Source organism: Drosophila simulans, chromosome 2R, assembly GCF_016746395.2.
Source record: "Drosophila simulans strain w501 chromosome 2R, Prin_Dsim_3.1, whole genome shotgun sequence".
NCBI classification, from domain to species: Eukaryota; Metazoa; Arthropoda; class Insecta; order Diptera; family Drosophilidae; genus Drosophila; species Drosophila simulans.
This window is the reverse complement of record NC_052521.2, coordinates 7,883,061-7,898,750: the sequence shown is the minus strand read 5'-3', so window position 1 is coordinate 7,898,750 and position 15,690 is coordinate 7,883,061. Positions and strand designations below refer to the sequence as shown.

Sequence of the window (15,690 nt, the reverse complement as noted above, 5' to 3'; positions counted from 1 at the left end):
ACGAGTTTTGGAACTCTGGTTCCTCTGCTTCTTCTTTCCCTCGGCGAATATTTTCTTCGTCATTCAAGAGCCAACAAAAAAAAAAAACATTAAAAAAATAAACAAAAAGCGTTGAACAAAATTTCCAACTTTTATTGTTAATTTCTTTGAGCGCAGCTTTTTTAAGCTGCTGCGCGGGCGTCGACGTCGACAGCGCTACACTGCAAGAAAATATTAGTAAGCGATCGATTTAAAAACCTTTCGAATTCTTTGTTTGCTCTCAAGTCTTTTTAATACACCAATTGAGTTAGAAATCAATTAGATTTTATTGCATATTAGCAAAAATATATGAATGAATTTAAATTCTGCATTACAGTAAACATATTCTTACTAACTTTAATTAATCATAACACATATTTCTCACCGTGTAACAGCATTATTGTTCTTCTTGTTTTTCGTGTAATTATGGTCTTGTGCTGACTTTTTTTTATATGTATACATGCATGTGTACATATATTTGCTTAAATCAAGTAATCATTTATATTTAAGCATCAAAATCAAGTTTTGGCAATTGCTAATGCAAGGCGGTGGTAAAAAATTGGCAAAGATTTATACGAATGTATGCCGTGTACGTACATTGACGATTTTATTAGAAAGTAGCAATTGGCAAAACAAACAGATATGCAAAATGGCAAAATGCAAAAAAAAAGAGTGGATCCATAAATTGAAAGTTTAATCTTTTCTTGACACCTTTCTACTTCCCCAGCCGGGAATTTTAATTGCCTCGCTAAAAATAATGACAGGTGTCTGGTGAATTATCTTCTTCAGCGCTAATAGCATTTATTTTATTTGTAGTAAGATTACCTAAATTAGCTTTTTATGTATTTACAAATTTTAAGTTCTGCATCTGCATGGTGAGATCATTTAAGTTGCTGTGTAAGCTTCTTAAATAATAACTATATATGTATTTAAATATATATGTTTTAAATGTATGCTTACATACATATGTATACATATTTACATACAGTATTTCAAGAAACTGTTTACGAACTTTGAAATAAGTTGAATTTTTGATTTTAAGGTAAAAATAAAGAGTTCCTTGCTTAATTAAACGCAAATTTTTTATGAAATATAATTAAACAATATTTATTTTACTTTTAAATCAAAAAACAAATTAAGAATATTAAATATACAAGAAAATAAACAACAAATTCCAAGTTTACACACTTTTGGCACTGTCAAGAAACTCTTTACGCAAAACACTAAACCTAAGTTTAATCCTAAACATACAAATGTACATATGCATGTACATATATATGTACATATGTACATACATATCCTCTTCACTGCTTTGTAATCTCTAAAAATTGTAGAACCTACATTGTATGACCTTGACATTTCATAATTTTTTAGAATTTGCACATTTGCACATAGTTTGTAAGAATTCATTAAAAACTATGTTATGCACATACACACGTATGTACATAGTACATCATGTGGCTTAACTCTCCTATTATGCTATGCTCTCATTATGCTAATTATAACTCTTATGCATAAAAAATATATTATAAAAGTGTTTCCCACAAATTCCATACTCCATACATATGTACATATGTACGTACATATGTACGTTTTATTTGGCGATCTAAAAAGCCTTTTACATAGAACTCCACATGCCATATTTCCTTATGTGCCAAGCGAAAAAACACATTTTCTTTGCCTTTTCATTTAGCGCGACTTCCTTTTGCCACAACCCCTTCTTCTTCTTTCTTTTCTTCCCCCTGTTTCCCGCGCAAAACGCTTTTTTCCAAGCAGACAGTTGCAAAAAGCAATCAACTGTATCGTGGAGTGTCCCCATCTCGCTCGCACTCACTTGTTCTAGCGCACGAACGATCTTCGGATTTTCGAATGCAGCAGAAAGAACAACAAAAGCAGAAACTTCGTGCTCACACACACATGCACACACACACACGCAAAGCCTATTTCTTTTTTCGACTTTTATTCGAACTTTTTTGCAGCGATTTTTCAGTAACAAACGGCAACTCTCAGGAATAAAATCGTCGTCGCTCCGCTCGTTAAATTCTCGTTGCTTTCCCACCCACATAAAAAATCAGGATAAATTGTTAGTAGCCTAAAAAGCAGCGCGGATTGCATAAATTCAAGTGGAGTACCGATTGGAAAAACACCCACGGAGAAAACTATGTGATGTAAAATACGTTTTTGTGTCGAGTGCATTACAATAATTTGTAATTAAATTTCAACTGCAAATGCAAAAAGACGAAATAGATAATAATTCATAGGTGTTTGTGAGTGTTTGCGCCCCTCCTGTGCGACGTGTGGGAAAGAGAGAGGGCGAGAGAAAGGGGGAACGTGACCGAGTTGCCATGAAAACTCCAATGGAAATTCAGGTGAGCGATTGTCAAACGACGTGATGTTATGCGGAGACCATCATCTCTATACGTTCACCTCACATGTACACACTGTAGCCGTCGAAAAGATCTGTAGAATTTATGTTTTTGCCACAGAGACGACACTCCTCGCATCAATTAGTATTGGTTAGAGCATTTGGCGTGCGTGTAGAATTTCGCACAGGAATGTTAATTTTCCAGCTGAAAACCCGATGAAACCGTTAAAAATTAAGGTACATATTTAGGTACACATAATTTGTACACCGAAATTAGAGAGAAAACGCGCGGCGATGAAGTCATGCTGGAAGCCAAAAATAAATCAACGCCGATCATAAAAACGTTTGGAGAGTGCACAAAATATAATTTGCGCTTTTTAGTGGGAAATGCATTGCACACACACAAGCCGAGACCATCTTTCATCCCCCTCGCACACCCTTAAACAACTGCAACGCGAGAGGGAGAGAGGCATCGGAGTGGGAGAGAGAGAGAGCTTGCTCGGCAACGGTAATTTTACCATTTCGAACATTATGGCTTCGCTTTGCTGCGAAAAAAACAAAAATCGAGCAAACAAAAGCTAAAGCAACAACAAAATCTCGCCCCTTGGTGGAAAACAAAAACACTACCAATGCGAATGATATTTTCGAACTCCGCCAAATATGTGCAAACAGAGTTGCCAGCCTCGTTCGTTGTCAGTTACAGCATACGAGGTTCTATTAAAGAACTTTTTAGAACTCACACCTCACTGTCTATGTCAAATACTAATTACCACCTAGAGACCCTAAGCAATTCAAGTTTTTGTGATATTCATATTCAATACTTTCTCCAATTATTTTTAACATTGTCGTGTTTCATCATTAATTATTTTTAGATTAGCAAAAACGTTATGGCTTTTGAAGTAGTGTAATTAGTAAATTTGACGTCCGTGTGATCTGAAATTATTGTGGGTTGGAAACGTATTTCCTTGTTCCTTGATGTGGAATTTAAATTAGGTGGCAACCAGATAATAAAAAGTTGTTGAATACCTGTGATGATAGGGATAATAGATAATTTTTTCCTGTGGTGTGTCCTCTTTTTGCATCATCCTAATTTGTCGATCTTTTGCCGTGAATTGGCAACTCTGCGCGTCAAGCATACAAAAAGCACACGGTTGAAGAGGGGTGGCAAGCAGGCGACGTCAACTTATTTTTCGAACTCACACTCTCATTCGCACTCGCACTCGCACACTTCGGGTTTCGCTTCGGCTTCGTTTCCAACTCTCTCGGCGCTCTTCGGGGTCTCTGCTTTTGGGCACCTTTCGTTTTTTCGAGCGCCAGCGGAAAGTCGCGTCAGTCGTCAGTTTTTCTTCAGTGGCTTCGCGCGTCCGCAATTTTCAGTGTGTGGTGCGTTGTTGCTGCTGCCTACTCTTTTCTTTCTGCTCTCCACGGCAGCGGGAAAGGAAAATACATACACATGCATACAGGGCCCCATCACATACAGTAAAAATAAATTCAACTTTATTGCTTTTCCCCCCGTCGCGTTATCGTGTGTGTGTGTATTAGTATTATATATATTTTACTATATATATACGGCTTGGAAAAGCAACACCAAAAATTTGATATGTGCAAAGTTTATTGACGACTACGTGCTGCCTGTGATTCTATTTCGGTGTGTATATAAAATTGATCAATAATGTTAAAACTACCGCTTAATAATATACAATAAGAACTTGCATTTGAACTGTACCTGGCAATTATCTGCCTGAGATTGTGTGTGTTTTTGCATATCGAATCGATACTTCCAGTGGTGTTTCTATCGATTTTTCCCTATGCTCGCTTCACGGGAGAAAGCTTTTCACCAGTGTACGAAAAGAGACAGGCACAGACAGAGCAGGAGAGGGAGAGCTTTCCCACAAAATGCAACGCTGAAGTAAATGACGGGCGGTTTTCATTAATTTTCACACACGCACACACTGCCAGTGGCTCACTTTCCATGCAAATGAGGTCAAGTGTTGCAGTGGGAAATGTTTTCTACAAGTACACGTGTATGTGTGCATGTGTAGGAAAGTTATATAAGCTTTTCATTACCGATTGCGACGAGAGAAAGCTTGATAAAAACTGTGATTAGTAAACACGAAGATTGCCAAGAGCGAGTTCAATTAATTGCTTTCTATTCTAAACTCCTAGAAAAAAGCACGTTTTTCATTTCGATAGATTCCCAAAGTCTTGGTGGCCGCCATCTTGGTTTTTCCCCCACACATAAAATATTTTGTTCAATGCTAGGCTCTCTCGCTCTTTTGGCTCCCCTTTTCTTTCTCTCCCGCTCATTTTGTCATACTCCCTCGTCCGTTTTTATGTTTGTTCACGAAAAACAAAAACAACAAGCGTGAAATTTTCTCTCTGCACTTTTCACACACACTTAGAAAAGTGGGAGAACCAGACGGCACAGCAAGAGGGAAGGAGGATGGCGAGGAAGGGAGAGAGAGAGAGCAGTCGCCACATATTTTTGTTTCCACTTTGTGCTACACTTCTGCTACGCCGCTTTTGTTGTTTTCTTTTCGACACGTTTACACATTTCCATTTTTCATATTTTCGTGTCGCCTAATCTTTTTTATGGGACTGCGGCGACGTTGCCAAATTTCACTTGTGACTTTTGCAAAAGTTTCATTTGTTTACATTCTACGCACATGTGCAGAATAATAACAATAATAAATGAGATATAAAAAAGCTTTTGCGCAACAAGTGTAGAAAAGCAGAAACTGTATTTTTCTCTTTGGTTTCTTGCCTTAATTCTTTGTTTACAATTTAAACTTGTACACTTCTTTCAAGTCATCAACTTTTTTTCGTTCTAAAACACCATGACCTTGCAGCGAATTTCTGACCTACACACGCACGTGCAAAAAAGTTAAATATGTGTCGCACTTTTCTATTATCCACTATTCTTAATGTTCTTGTCTTACAGTAAACAGCAAAAATATAGAAAAAATAAAACGAAGGCGGGGAAAAATAATGAGCGGCCGTTATCGCAACCTGCTCTTTGGCCGACTTTTATTTTTGTTAGTTTTGATTTACTTATTCGCTTTGTGGCCATTAGCAAAAAAGTTCATTGAACTTTTGTGCGTTTTATTTCACGGTTTATTGTTGATTATTTTCGGTGGCTCACTTATTTCACTTTCACTTGAATTGGCCAAGTTTAAAACTAATATGGCACATTGAAAGGAGTTTTTTCTAGTGGTTGGTTTCATTATGAATATGTCATCAATTGAATTTGATTTAATTTTGACAGTTAAGTGTCATAGGTCATAAATAAATTGAAGTATTCGCTTGTAACAACTATTCGATAACCATTGAACAATCGATCTACTTTTTGTCGTTTACTTCCATAACTGGCTTTTGTTGAAAATGCCCTTCAAAGAAACCTCAAGAAAAACCAGCAACAAAAGCATCGTGCTTAAGAAATCTAGCAAAGAAAGAATAATCGACATCATCGGCGGGGCAGATCTCCATCGGTGTCCATGATAGATATGGATAGCCCCACCAAAACCCAAAGCACCGACTTCCTCCGCTCCCACACAAATGTACAATACTCGCAGATACATTTACAGATACAGATACAGATACATTCGCGCATAACAAGCCCTTAACATTCACTTTAAATAGCTTTTTGAGAAAACAAGTTTTGTGGTTGACGTTTTTTTTTTATACGTTTTTTGCTGCTTTAATGGCAAAACGACATTTTCTGCGGCCGAACAGAAGCGAGCGAAGCGGAAAAGTAAAGGAAAAGAAGCGTGGAAATGGAAAATGCTATGTTTCAACTGTCAGATGCAATTCATCGTTTTTAAATATTATGTACAAAGGTGGCAAGAACTTTGTTCACAAGATCTTTAAGTAATACTCCATTTCTGATATAGATATGCTATATGATGAACAATGCGAACATATGACATATGAACCAACATATGACTTGCATGGAAAACAATTGCTATCCAGCTGGGAAAAAACGTAGCTTATTTCCAGGAAATTCTAATAACTAATCCTATTTTGGGTGGTTTACCCGCTGGATCCGATGTTGACTCAGAATGGCTGGAACACTTGACTTGGCTTTTCTCAATCTTCGCTTGCAGCCTGTTTGCTGCTAAAAGTGCAGAGGGTGAAGAATGAGAAAGGAGACGCGCTGATGAAAGGGTGTAAAAATAAATAAAATGAGCGACAGACGACGGACGCCTACATACGTGGGTTTTCAAAGGTGTTTTTTCCCCCCAGTTTTGCGTTTTTTGGGCTTCGAAACGCCAGAGTTTCAATTGTGTGTGTGTGTGTGTGTGTTGGTGTTTCTGCGTTGCTATTCAGCAACATTTTCAGCTGCCAGAAATTAAATTATTGAAAGTCAGTGCGAGAGTCGAGTCGTCGTCGAGTTTATTTTTACGTCGTAAATATACAAATTTTATGTCTCACAAACGCAGCACACACATATGTCATATGTGTGTATGTATGCGTTCGAGCAGAAAAAGATTCCACTTTATGCAAATCTTGTGGGGGAAGTTTTATATTTGTTCTTGGCCTCCACTCACTCTTTTTTTTCCTCACCTCTCTCTCTCTCTTCCCCCTGCCACCTCTTTCTTATTCTTAAGTTATTTCCATTTTAAATTTGTTTTTCTGGCGGCCCAGTGTGTGTATGTGTGTGTGTGTGTTGGCGATTTTTCTGGCAGCGATGTGAAATGAAATGAAATGAGTTTCTTAAACTGGTTTTTCTGCCAAGCGATCGGATCGGATCTCGGATCTCTAAACCAACAAACAAAACTCGACTTGCCAGCCGAGAACGGGGCGACCACCCGCTCCTCCGTTTCGTTTTTCGAAATGGCACAGTTCTTGTACATTCTGTCGAACCGGTTTTTCTTTTGACTTTTGCACAGCAGAAACACACAGACACACACACACAAACAGCCATGCACAGACACACATATACTATCCAGAACAGAAGTCTTGAAACCAGCCCCATTATGGTTCCCAAGTTCAGAGCTCTCTCCAAGAATTTTCATTACTCTAAAACAGTGGAGGGGGCTCCGGGCTCCAGACTTTGGCGGCACTTCCTGTGTGCCCAAACGAAAGGGACGACAGTTGTGATCCAACATCTGCCGGCCGGCCGCAGGACGACAAAATGGAGGGAGGAAGGAGAAGGAGACCGACTGCACATACACAAGCGAACATGGTGCGGAGAGGGGGGATCGGCTTAGTTTTAGGGGTTGATTGCAACCCCAAAAAACCCGGGACCCGGCCTACAGGACCCTCTCCCTCATCCTCCTCCTCCGACCTTAGCGTAAACCGGTCCGCTTCGGTTCTCCCCGGGGCTCACCTTTATGCCGTCTGGCGCGTGCTTAGAAAAAGGGGACCGCTATCGCCCGACATCCTTTATATTATTATTATCCCGCTCCCCATCCCACCGACATCGCCGCATCCCATTTTCATTTCCATCTGGCACTCGAAAAGTCTGTTGGCATGGAGGCCAGAATTAATGAAGCCTAGCTGGGCCAAATGGCTGAATTCTGAAACAAGTTTGCGACAATAGGATGGAAATGGTAATCTGGTACCAATTCCAATCCTAATTCATTGTAAACCGATCTGCGCTTACATTCCATACTGGAAAAAACTCATTAATCTGACATCTGACATTGATCGCCGATAGTAAAAGCAGCAACCTAATCAAATTGCGAAAAATATAACATTAGTTTTTCGTACTACAGCGGTTGCAATATTAACCCAAGTTGAGTTTTTCGCTAACAACGTTTCGTAAAATGAGAATTTTGAACGTAGTTTGATAGTAGATCTCAACACAAGAAAATATGAAGCAACTAGCTTGTGAAAAGTGTAAAATGAACTATTAATTTCTTTTTTGCGATCCAGCAGTTGCTAAAACAAAATTTAGATGAGTTTTTCGCTAACAACGTTTCGTAAAGTGAAAATTTTGAACGTAGTTTGATAGTAGATCTCATCACAAGAAAGTTTTTTGTATTTTAGTGGACTTAAAATGTTGGCAACAGCTTTTAAAAGTATGGAAAATGCATTAAATATTCTCCAAACAATCCGGCGATTGCTAAAATAAAATTCAGTTGAGTTTTTCGCTAACAACGTTTCGTAAAATGAAAATTTTGAACGTAGTTTGATAGTAGATCTCAGCACAGAATTACTCATATTTATTTTTATTTATTTAAGAACATATAGAAAGGTTTTATAGCATTGAAAAGTTATTATAAGCTATTTAAAAAAAGAACCCATGATCTTAAGTTCTTGTTCAACATATTAACGATATGCAACAGCAGTTTATACAGTGTCTTGGACTTATTTTTGCCAGACATTTTCGAATGCAGTTGCCAGATGAAAACCAAGTTGAGATTTTCGCTAACAATGCTCCGTAAAACACAGTTTTGGACATCGTTTGATAGTAGACCTCAGCACAGTCTCGCAGTTTCTTGTCTTGGTCTCCAATCACCAAGTGCTCATTACTCCACCCCCATTTATAGTACATCACATCATTTGTGGGTTCTCTCGTGGGAAAACCGAACCCCAAAGAAGTGCGAGTGCCTTTGGGCCCAACTGTACTTTTCCGCACACGCACACTAACTCACTGGCTACATAGCTCGCTCTCGCTCTGTTCGGTCACAGGATCCCAATTCATAATCCTCCACCATCTGCGCAAAAATAAAACCTTGCAATGTGCAAAGAGCGCACGTCATTCGTTTCCAAAAAGGGAGAGGAAGCGGGAGAGCGAGAGAGATCCTTTTTCGCCTCCCTGCAGTTTTTACCTACTTCTCTTTGTGCCCGACTTATGTATTTCTTTGCGTAGCAGTGTGTGTGTGTCTGTGGAAAACCCCTCGAATGCATCATCGTTGGGGTACGGCTGGATGTTGATTTTCACCGCTTCTCTTCAGTGATTCATTCAGAGAAAAATGCAGGTCAAATGATATTTTCACTTACCATATAAGTTCCTACAAAATGAAAGCTCGAGTTAATGTATTTCGAAATTTGTTTTAGTAGCAGATGTAAAATTATGACACAAAATAGTTGGCTAATCAAATCGAAATGATCATCATTATCCTTAATAGTTTTTCTTTATGTGTATTTTGTGCGCATGCCTTGCACCTTCCTTCCATATGGGCCATGTGTGTTGTGTGTGTGTATAACTGAATCTCGAAAAACTGATCCCTCCGCCTAACGGTAAATGACTGGATTCGCTTACCCTGGGGGGTGATTCTCACTGTCTCGTTTCCCCACGAATGTCTAGTTTTTTTTTTGCCTGGATCTGGCGAAAAGTAAAAAAATGAAACTGGAAAACACAAAGGGAAATGAAAAAGGGAGCCTCTAGTCACGTAGACATTTTTGTGTGGCTATCTCCCTCGCTCTCTGCCGCGGAGAACAGTTAGTTTCCGTATTATGTATGTACTTCTCCAAAAGTGGACCTTTGTGTATTATATTATCTCTTTGGAGTTTCTAAAGATGTCAAATAACATCTTTTGAAGTAGAAGCACAACAAAATGAACGCAAAAAAATCAAAGTATGAACATTTTCCAGCCAATTTTCGCTACCTGTCTGTGTTCTTGAAAGTGTTTGTGTGTGTATTTCCCGTTATTTCTCTTTGGCACGATTATTACCGCTGCAGTTCTCCTTTTTCCTTTGAGCTCCTTTTCCCTCTGCCGCTGTCGGCGTCGCTGCCTCTGCTTGCCTGCCTTGTCCTCTCTCGCTCGCTCCTTTTGCCTACTTGGCAATTTCATAACGTGCCCCCAAACGAGAGAGAGCGAGAGAGCTTGTCGCTCAACTCTCGTCGCTCGCTCCCTCCCTCTCGCTCTGGCAGCAACTTCGTTTGCTGGTCGGCCGTGCTGTCAGCGAGAGATAAAGAGAGCGCAAAATGAGCGCCAGCAGCGAGGCGTCGTTTTCGAGGGTCGCTCAGTCGCCGTCACATTTGCGTCGTTTCATTCGGTTTCGTGCGCTCGGGGATTTTGTTTGGTTCTCTGCTTTGTGCGGCAGATCGCGAGGCAACGCGTGCGGTTTGCTGGCTAAATTCTACATATACACATTCAACATTCGACGGCCGAAGCGGAGCTAGAATAGGAAAACCAACCTTTGCAGTGCTAATTATTTACAACACAACAGTAAGTGTGTGGTGTGTGGAAATGAAGCAGCATAATCGCGAGCGGGAGAGGTTGTGAAATAGCGCCCATATCTATATGATGGGTGCCTTTGTTGGCTGGTGTGCGTGTGTGTTTGTGAGCTTCTAATGAAAAACGTTCTATTTTTAAATGCGCACACCATAAAAAACTGAAACGATTGCTCCACACTTCAACTTTAAAAATTATCAGTCAGCGAGTGCGAGTGTGTTGGTGTTTATGATGACGGGGGGAAAATGAAAATCATCATAAATATTCGTCTGTGTCTACTTGTGAAATTTTCCACAACGGAGAAAAAGGAAACGAGAAAAAAAAAACCCAGACACAATATATGTGTTTGCGCTGCAGCGACGCCGACTGCGAAACTTCCCCTCTTTATGTTTCATGCTTCGTTTTTTTTTTATTCCATTTCATTTTTTCGGTCGTCACGAAGTCTCTTCGGCTTTTATCGTGTCCATCGATCTCCAACACTAAAACATACGCAGTCGGGAAGCAGAAGCAGCAGCAACTGTAACACAAATCCGTTAGCTCTCTCTTTAGGCGAGAGCGTGTTTAGTGTAGGGAAAGAGCAAAGTTGAAAAATTAACAAGAAGCAGAAACTCGCTCGGAAATTTAAAAAAAATAACTGCATTTTGCTGTGCAAAATTTGCATACAAGTATGTCGCTGTGGGTGTTTATTTGCGAATGTGTGTGTGCCTATGTGCAAAGGCTAAGCAACAATAATAATCTAGCTGAAATTTCAAGCGCGCAAAAGAGATGAAAGATATTGTTATTGCTGCGCTGAAATTAAACATGAACTTGACCTTGGGCCGCATTGCGAGTTTTTTTGCGTTACTAATTTTGTTTTCTGTCTTCTTTCTCTTTGCAGCATAACTGCTGACACACTAAACAAAACTGAAAAAAGAACCAAAGGCGAAAGCTGTTTATTTTGTTTAGAAACCTAAGTTTGGCCAAATATTAATCAAAGAACGAGTGGCGAAAAAAACAGCAAGTCAGAGAGAGCGCTCGACGTTCGGCCCCAAGGTCGTGGGCCCAAACCCCCAGGATCCATTTCCAACAACCCCATCCAACCACCCAAGAAACCAAAATGGATGACGATCAGCAGTTTTGTTTGCGGTGGAACAACCACCAGAGCACACTGATCAGCGTGTTCGACACGTTGCTGGAGAACGAGACTCTAGTCGATTGCACGCTAGCCGCCGAGGGCAAATTTCTCAAGGCCCACAAGGTGGTGCTGTCAGCATGCAGTCCCTACTTTGCTGTAAGTGTTGCCAAATTCATAGTTTCGGAAAACTCTGTTAACACTAAAAATACACTTCGCAGACCTTACTACAAGAACAGTACGACAAACATCCCATCTTTATACTCAAGGATGTCAAGTACCAAGAGCTGCGCGCCATGATGGACTACATGTACCGCGGCGAGGTCAATATCTCGCAGGATCAGCTGGCCGCTCTGCTCAAGGCCGCCGAGTCGCTGCAGATCAAGGGCCTGTCGGACAATCGCACTGGCGGCGGAGCAGCTCCCAAGCCAGAGTCCTCCGGCCATCATCGCGGCGGTAAGCTGAGCGGTGCCTACACACTGGAGCAAACGAAGCGGGCTCGACTGGCCACCGGCGGTGCGATGGATACGTCTGGCGATGTGTCCGGTTCGCGCGAGGGCTCCTCGAGTCCGTCGCGTCGTCGCCGAAAAGTCCGACGTCGCAGCATGGAGAATGGTGAGTTGTCAAGCGATTAGGATTATCTTACATATTGCTAAATATACAAAAAGTTCCGATGCGGGAACATTCTTCAAACGAAATTCGCGTTAATCAAAAATCTTCAATTTTGCACAATTAATAAATTAAAATTGCTTTGCTAATAATATATTTATGCAAGACAACAATATTTTTTTCTAAGTATAAAGTTATTTATTAAAATTGTTTTTATTTTTGCAGATGCCCACGACAACTCAAACTCGTCCGTGTTACAAGCTGCCGCCTCGAATCAGTCAATCCTCCAGCAGACAGGCGCCGGTTTGGCCGTCTCCGCTTTGGTCACCACCCAGTTGTCCAGCGGACCGGCAGCCGGATCCAGCAGCCAAGCGTCGTCGACCCAACAACAGCAGCCATTGACCAGCACCAACGTTACCAAAAAGACTGAAAGCGCTAAACTAACATCCTCGACAGCCGCCCCAGCGAGCGGAGCATCTGCGTCAGCGGCCGCCGTACAACAGGCCCATCTGCATCAGCACCAGCAGCAGGCGCAGACCACAAGCGATGCCATTAACACCGAGAATGTACAAGCCCAGAGCCAAGGTGGCGCCCAAGGCGTCCAAGGCGATGACGAGGACATTGATGAGGGTAGTGCCGTTGGCGGACCAAACTCCGCCAGCGGACCCAATTCCGCCTCCGCCTCAGCATCCGCCGTCCATGCCGGAGTTGTGGTAAAGCAGCTGGCCAGCGTTGTGGACAAATCGTCGTCGAATCACAAACATAAGATCAAAGACAACAGCGTGTCATCAGTGGGCTCCGAAATGGTTATTGAACCCAAAGCCGAATACGATGACGATGCGCACGATGAGAACGTTGAGGATTTGACACTGGACGAGGAGGACATGACAATGGAGGAGCTGGACCAGACGGCCGGCACCAGCCAGGGTGGCGAAGGATCTAGTCAAAGTGAGTTTGCATCCTACTCTCCTTCTTGTTTCCTTATAACTAATATGTGTTTTTTTCTCCAATAGCATATGCAACATGGCAGCACGACAGATCTCAGGATGAACTTGGACTAATGGCACAGGATGCACAGCAACGGGATCCCCAAGGTGAGTGTTTGTTGCCTCTGAAATCGATAATATGAGCTATGAACAAATGAAAAAGCAAAAAGTATAGCTTAGCCTAGAAGTATTAGACGAGAAGTTTTTTCGAATCAGCGAGCACGACAAACAACAAGCTTAAATTCAAATGCAGATTAAAGATTGAAATCCAACTTTTCAAGGTCACAACTCCATTTTTTTCACACCAACATTTAAATATACAAATTTACTTTTGCCCATTTTAATGTACACTACACAAACAAAAGTCGTGCTCCGAAAAAAGCTCTAAAACGTTGAAGAAGAAAAAAGATGAAAAAGTCGTAGAATTTGTTCAAATATGATTTTCAACAAGATAGCAGACGAAAAAAGCAAGCAACAAGAAAAAGTACAAATACAAACCCAAAATAACAAGATTTGTGAGCGAGAGTTTGGCGCAGAGAAAAAAAAACAATATGAAAAACAGCAAAATTAATAATGAAGAGCAACAATTTACGACTCTTATTTGAATTTTTTTTATGAGGGAATTTGCAATGCTGGTTTTGATAATGTTTTGTTTTTGCCTGCGTCGCTCCATTCGTCACAGATAAATTAACCCGAAACAAGAATAATTTGTGCAAGTTGAAAGTATTACTTAAAAACTCTTTCTTTACTTAATATGATTTTTTACAAAACTAATATTTTTTTAATTATGACACACATAATTCGTATAACTAGTAATCTTTTTTTGTACATATCTATTATAATTAATTTTTAACACACACACACTTTTGAAAAGAAAATGAGAAACATTTACCACTCACACACCACAAACATATATAATTGCTATATACCACAAAACCCAACCACCAACCATCCCCTAACATTCTCATTTTATCATTATCTATATATATGTATGATTCCATGTATGATCATTTGTTGTTGAATTTTCGTAATACGTTTCATTACAATTGGTGTTTGATTAACTCTTACTTTTGCTTTATTTTATCTTACCGTATATATAAATCGCATAATTATACATTCCCAACATTTTTAGTTGCTCGCCCTATCTTTCTTCCTCCCCCACCTGAACTCCCCTCTTTCCGACATTATGCCGTTAGCTGCAGAGTAATTAAACAGGAAATATAAATTGAAAGTACCTTTCATAATAATTCATAAACCATGGTCACACTGACTCACCCACAAACACACAAGCACCCACACTGCAGCTTTGTCCTAGGCAGAAATCTCGAAGAAATGCCCATATCTTTTAAGTTAGTGTTTAAATTTACGTATCAACAGTGTTCTATTTGTGTGCGTTGTGATCTCTCTCGCTCGCTATTTCCCTCTGTAAGCTGTTTGTGTGCGTGTGCCATTGTGTGTATAGTGCGTGTGTGTGAGTGTGCAGGGCTCCGTCCACATGTATTTTCCCTTCACAAAGAAAGCTCTCTCACAGTACAGTCGCGTCAAAAGATTGCAAAGTTTGGCCACACTTCCAGCATTTCTAGCAAAACTCGATTATGTTTGTTCGCCTTAACTTTGTTTGCATTTTCAAAGCATATCACACCACACCCGAGAACTTTCGCAAACAAACACATTCAATCTTTCATTTGTCATACTATACTTTGTGCCATTCCATTTTGATTGTCCTCTACTTTAGAACTCTCAGCGCGTGCTAATGTTTTTTACACATATTTTTTACTTTACATATTATTATGAAAATACGCATGCAGTTTTAAATTGTATTTTAGTACTATCTCTATATATACATATATATTTTGCTTTATTTTGGTTGACGGGACTTTTTTTGATTGTTTATTTTCCTTACGGATTTGTTTTTAGTTTTAAAGCTAGATTGTAAGCTTTTCCGATGCAAGTAACGCGCGCGAAACTTTCTTACGCGTTTTTACATTTTGTAAGTTTGGGAATTCTTTTTCCCATAACTTCAGATGTACGTCGTTGTTAAAAACTTTAAAAACCCTTTATTGAGTTAAGTGAAAAGTGAAAAAATAAGCTAGAAGACCGCACGGATGGAACCTGGTACTGAAGGATCGCCGCTTTGGAGGAGGATCAGCTGCCGAAGGTCTCAAGTCGTTGCCAAAACAAAGCACGTAACCATCCAAGATGGTGAGGTACACTTGCAGCTTTGGGTAACTCGACGAGATCCAACTGTAGTCAACCATCTAACTGCGTCACGGAAATCTCAGGTGCGTGTCCAGGTGAGTATGCTCCGCCCAACGGTATCGGTTGGGCGAAGTGAAAGACAAGAATGAAGTAAATTTTTTATTTTAAGTTCATTTTTGTTTGACTCCGAAAATATCCTATCCTATCAACCCTTCCTTTAATCCTCCAAGTATTACCAATTATCCGCCTTCCCAGATCAACATTCATACCTCATAG

General features: G+C 40.2%; 1 protein-coding gene and 1 long non-coding RNA gene across 26 annotated transcripts in view; one reads left to right on the top strand and one right to left on the bottom strand.

Annotated features, from left to right (window-relative positions):
* Positions 1–1,973: 1,973 nt before the first annotated feature.
* Positions 1,974–15,690, top strand: part of LOC6733888 (longitudinals lacking protein, isoforms F/I/K/T) — a 61,214-nt gene continuing 47,497 nt past the window's right edge. For 4 of the 25 annotated variants that reach the window (XM_016182346.3, XM_016182356.3, XM_016182353.3 and 1 more), the window contains exons 1-5: positions 3,674–4,031; positions 11,387–11,779; positions 11,842–12,235; positions 12,455–13,177; positions 13,243–13,323. In XM_016182346.3, the coding sequence (XP_016026910.1) occupies positions 11,606–11,779; positions 11,842–12,235; positions 12,455–13,177; positions 13,243–13,323 (1,372 nt within the window). In that variant the 5' untranslated portion in view covers positions 3,674–4,031; positions 11,387–11,605. Of the gene's footprint in view, positions 2,388–3,670; positions 4,032–10,257; positions 10,504–11,386; positions 11,780–11,841; positions 12,236–12,454; positions 13,178–13,242; positions 13,324–15,690 lie in introns of those variants that run through there. The other 21 variants (XM_016182348.3, XM_016182361.3, XM_016182345.3 and 18 more) reach the window with 10 other exon arrangements.
* Positions 3,214–3,540, bottom strand: LOC27206900. The gene is made up of 2 exons (XR_001600195.3): positions 3,410–3,540; positions 3,214–3,354 (listed from the first exon to the last, which is right to left on the bottom strand). It is a non-coding gene; the product is annotated as an uncharacterized LOC27206900 (long non-coding RNA).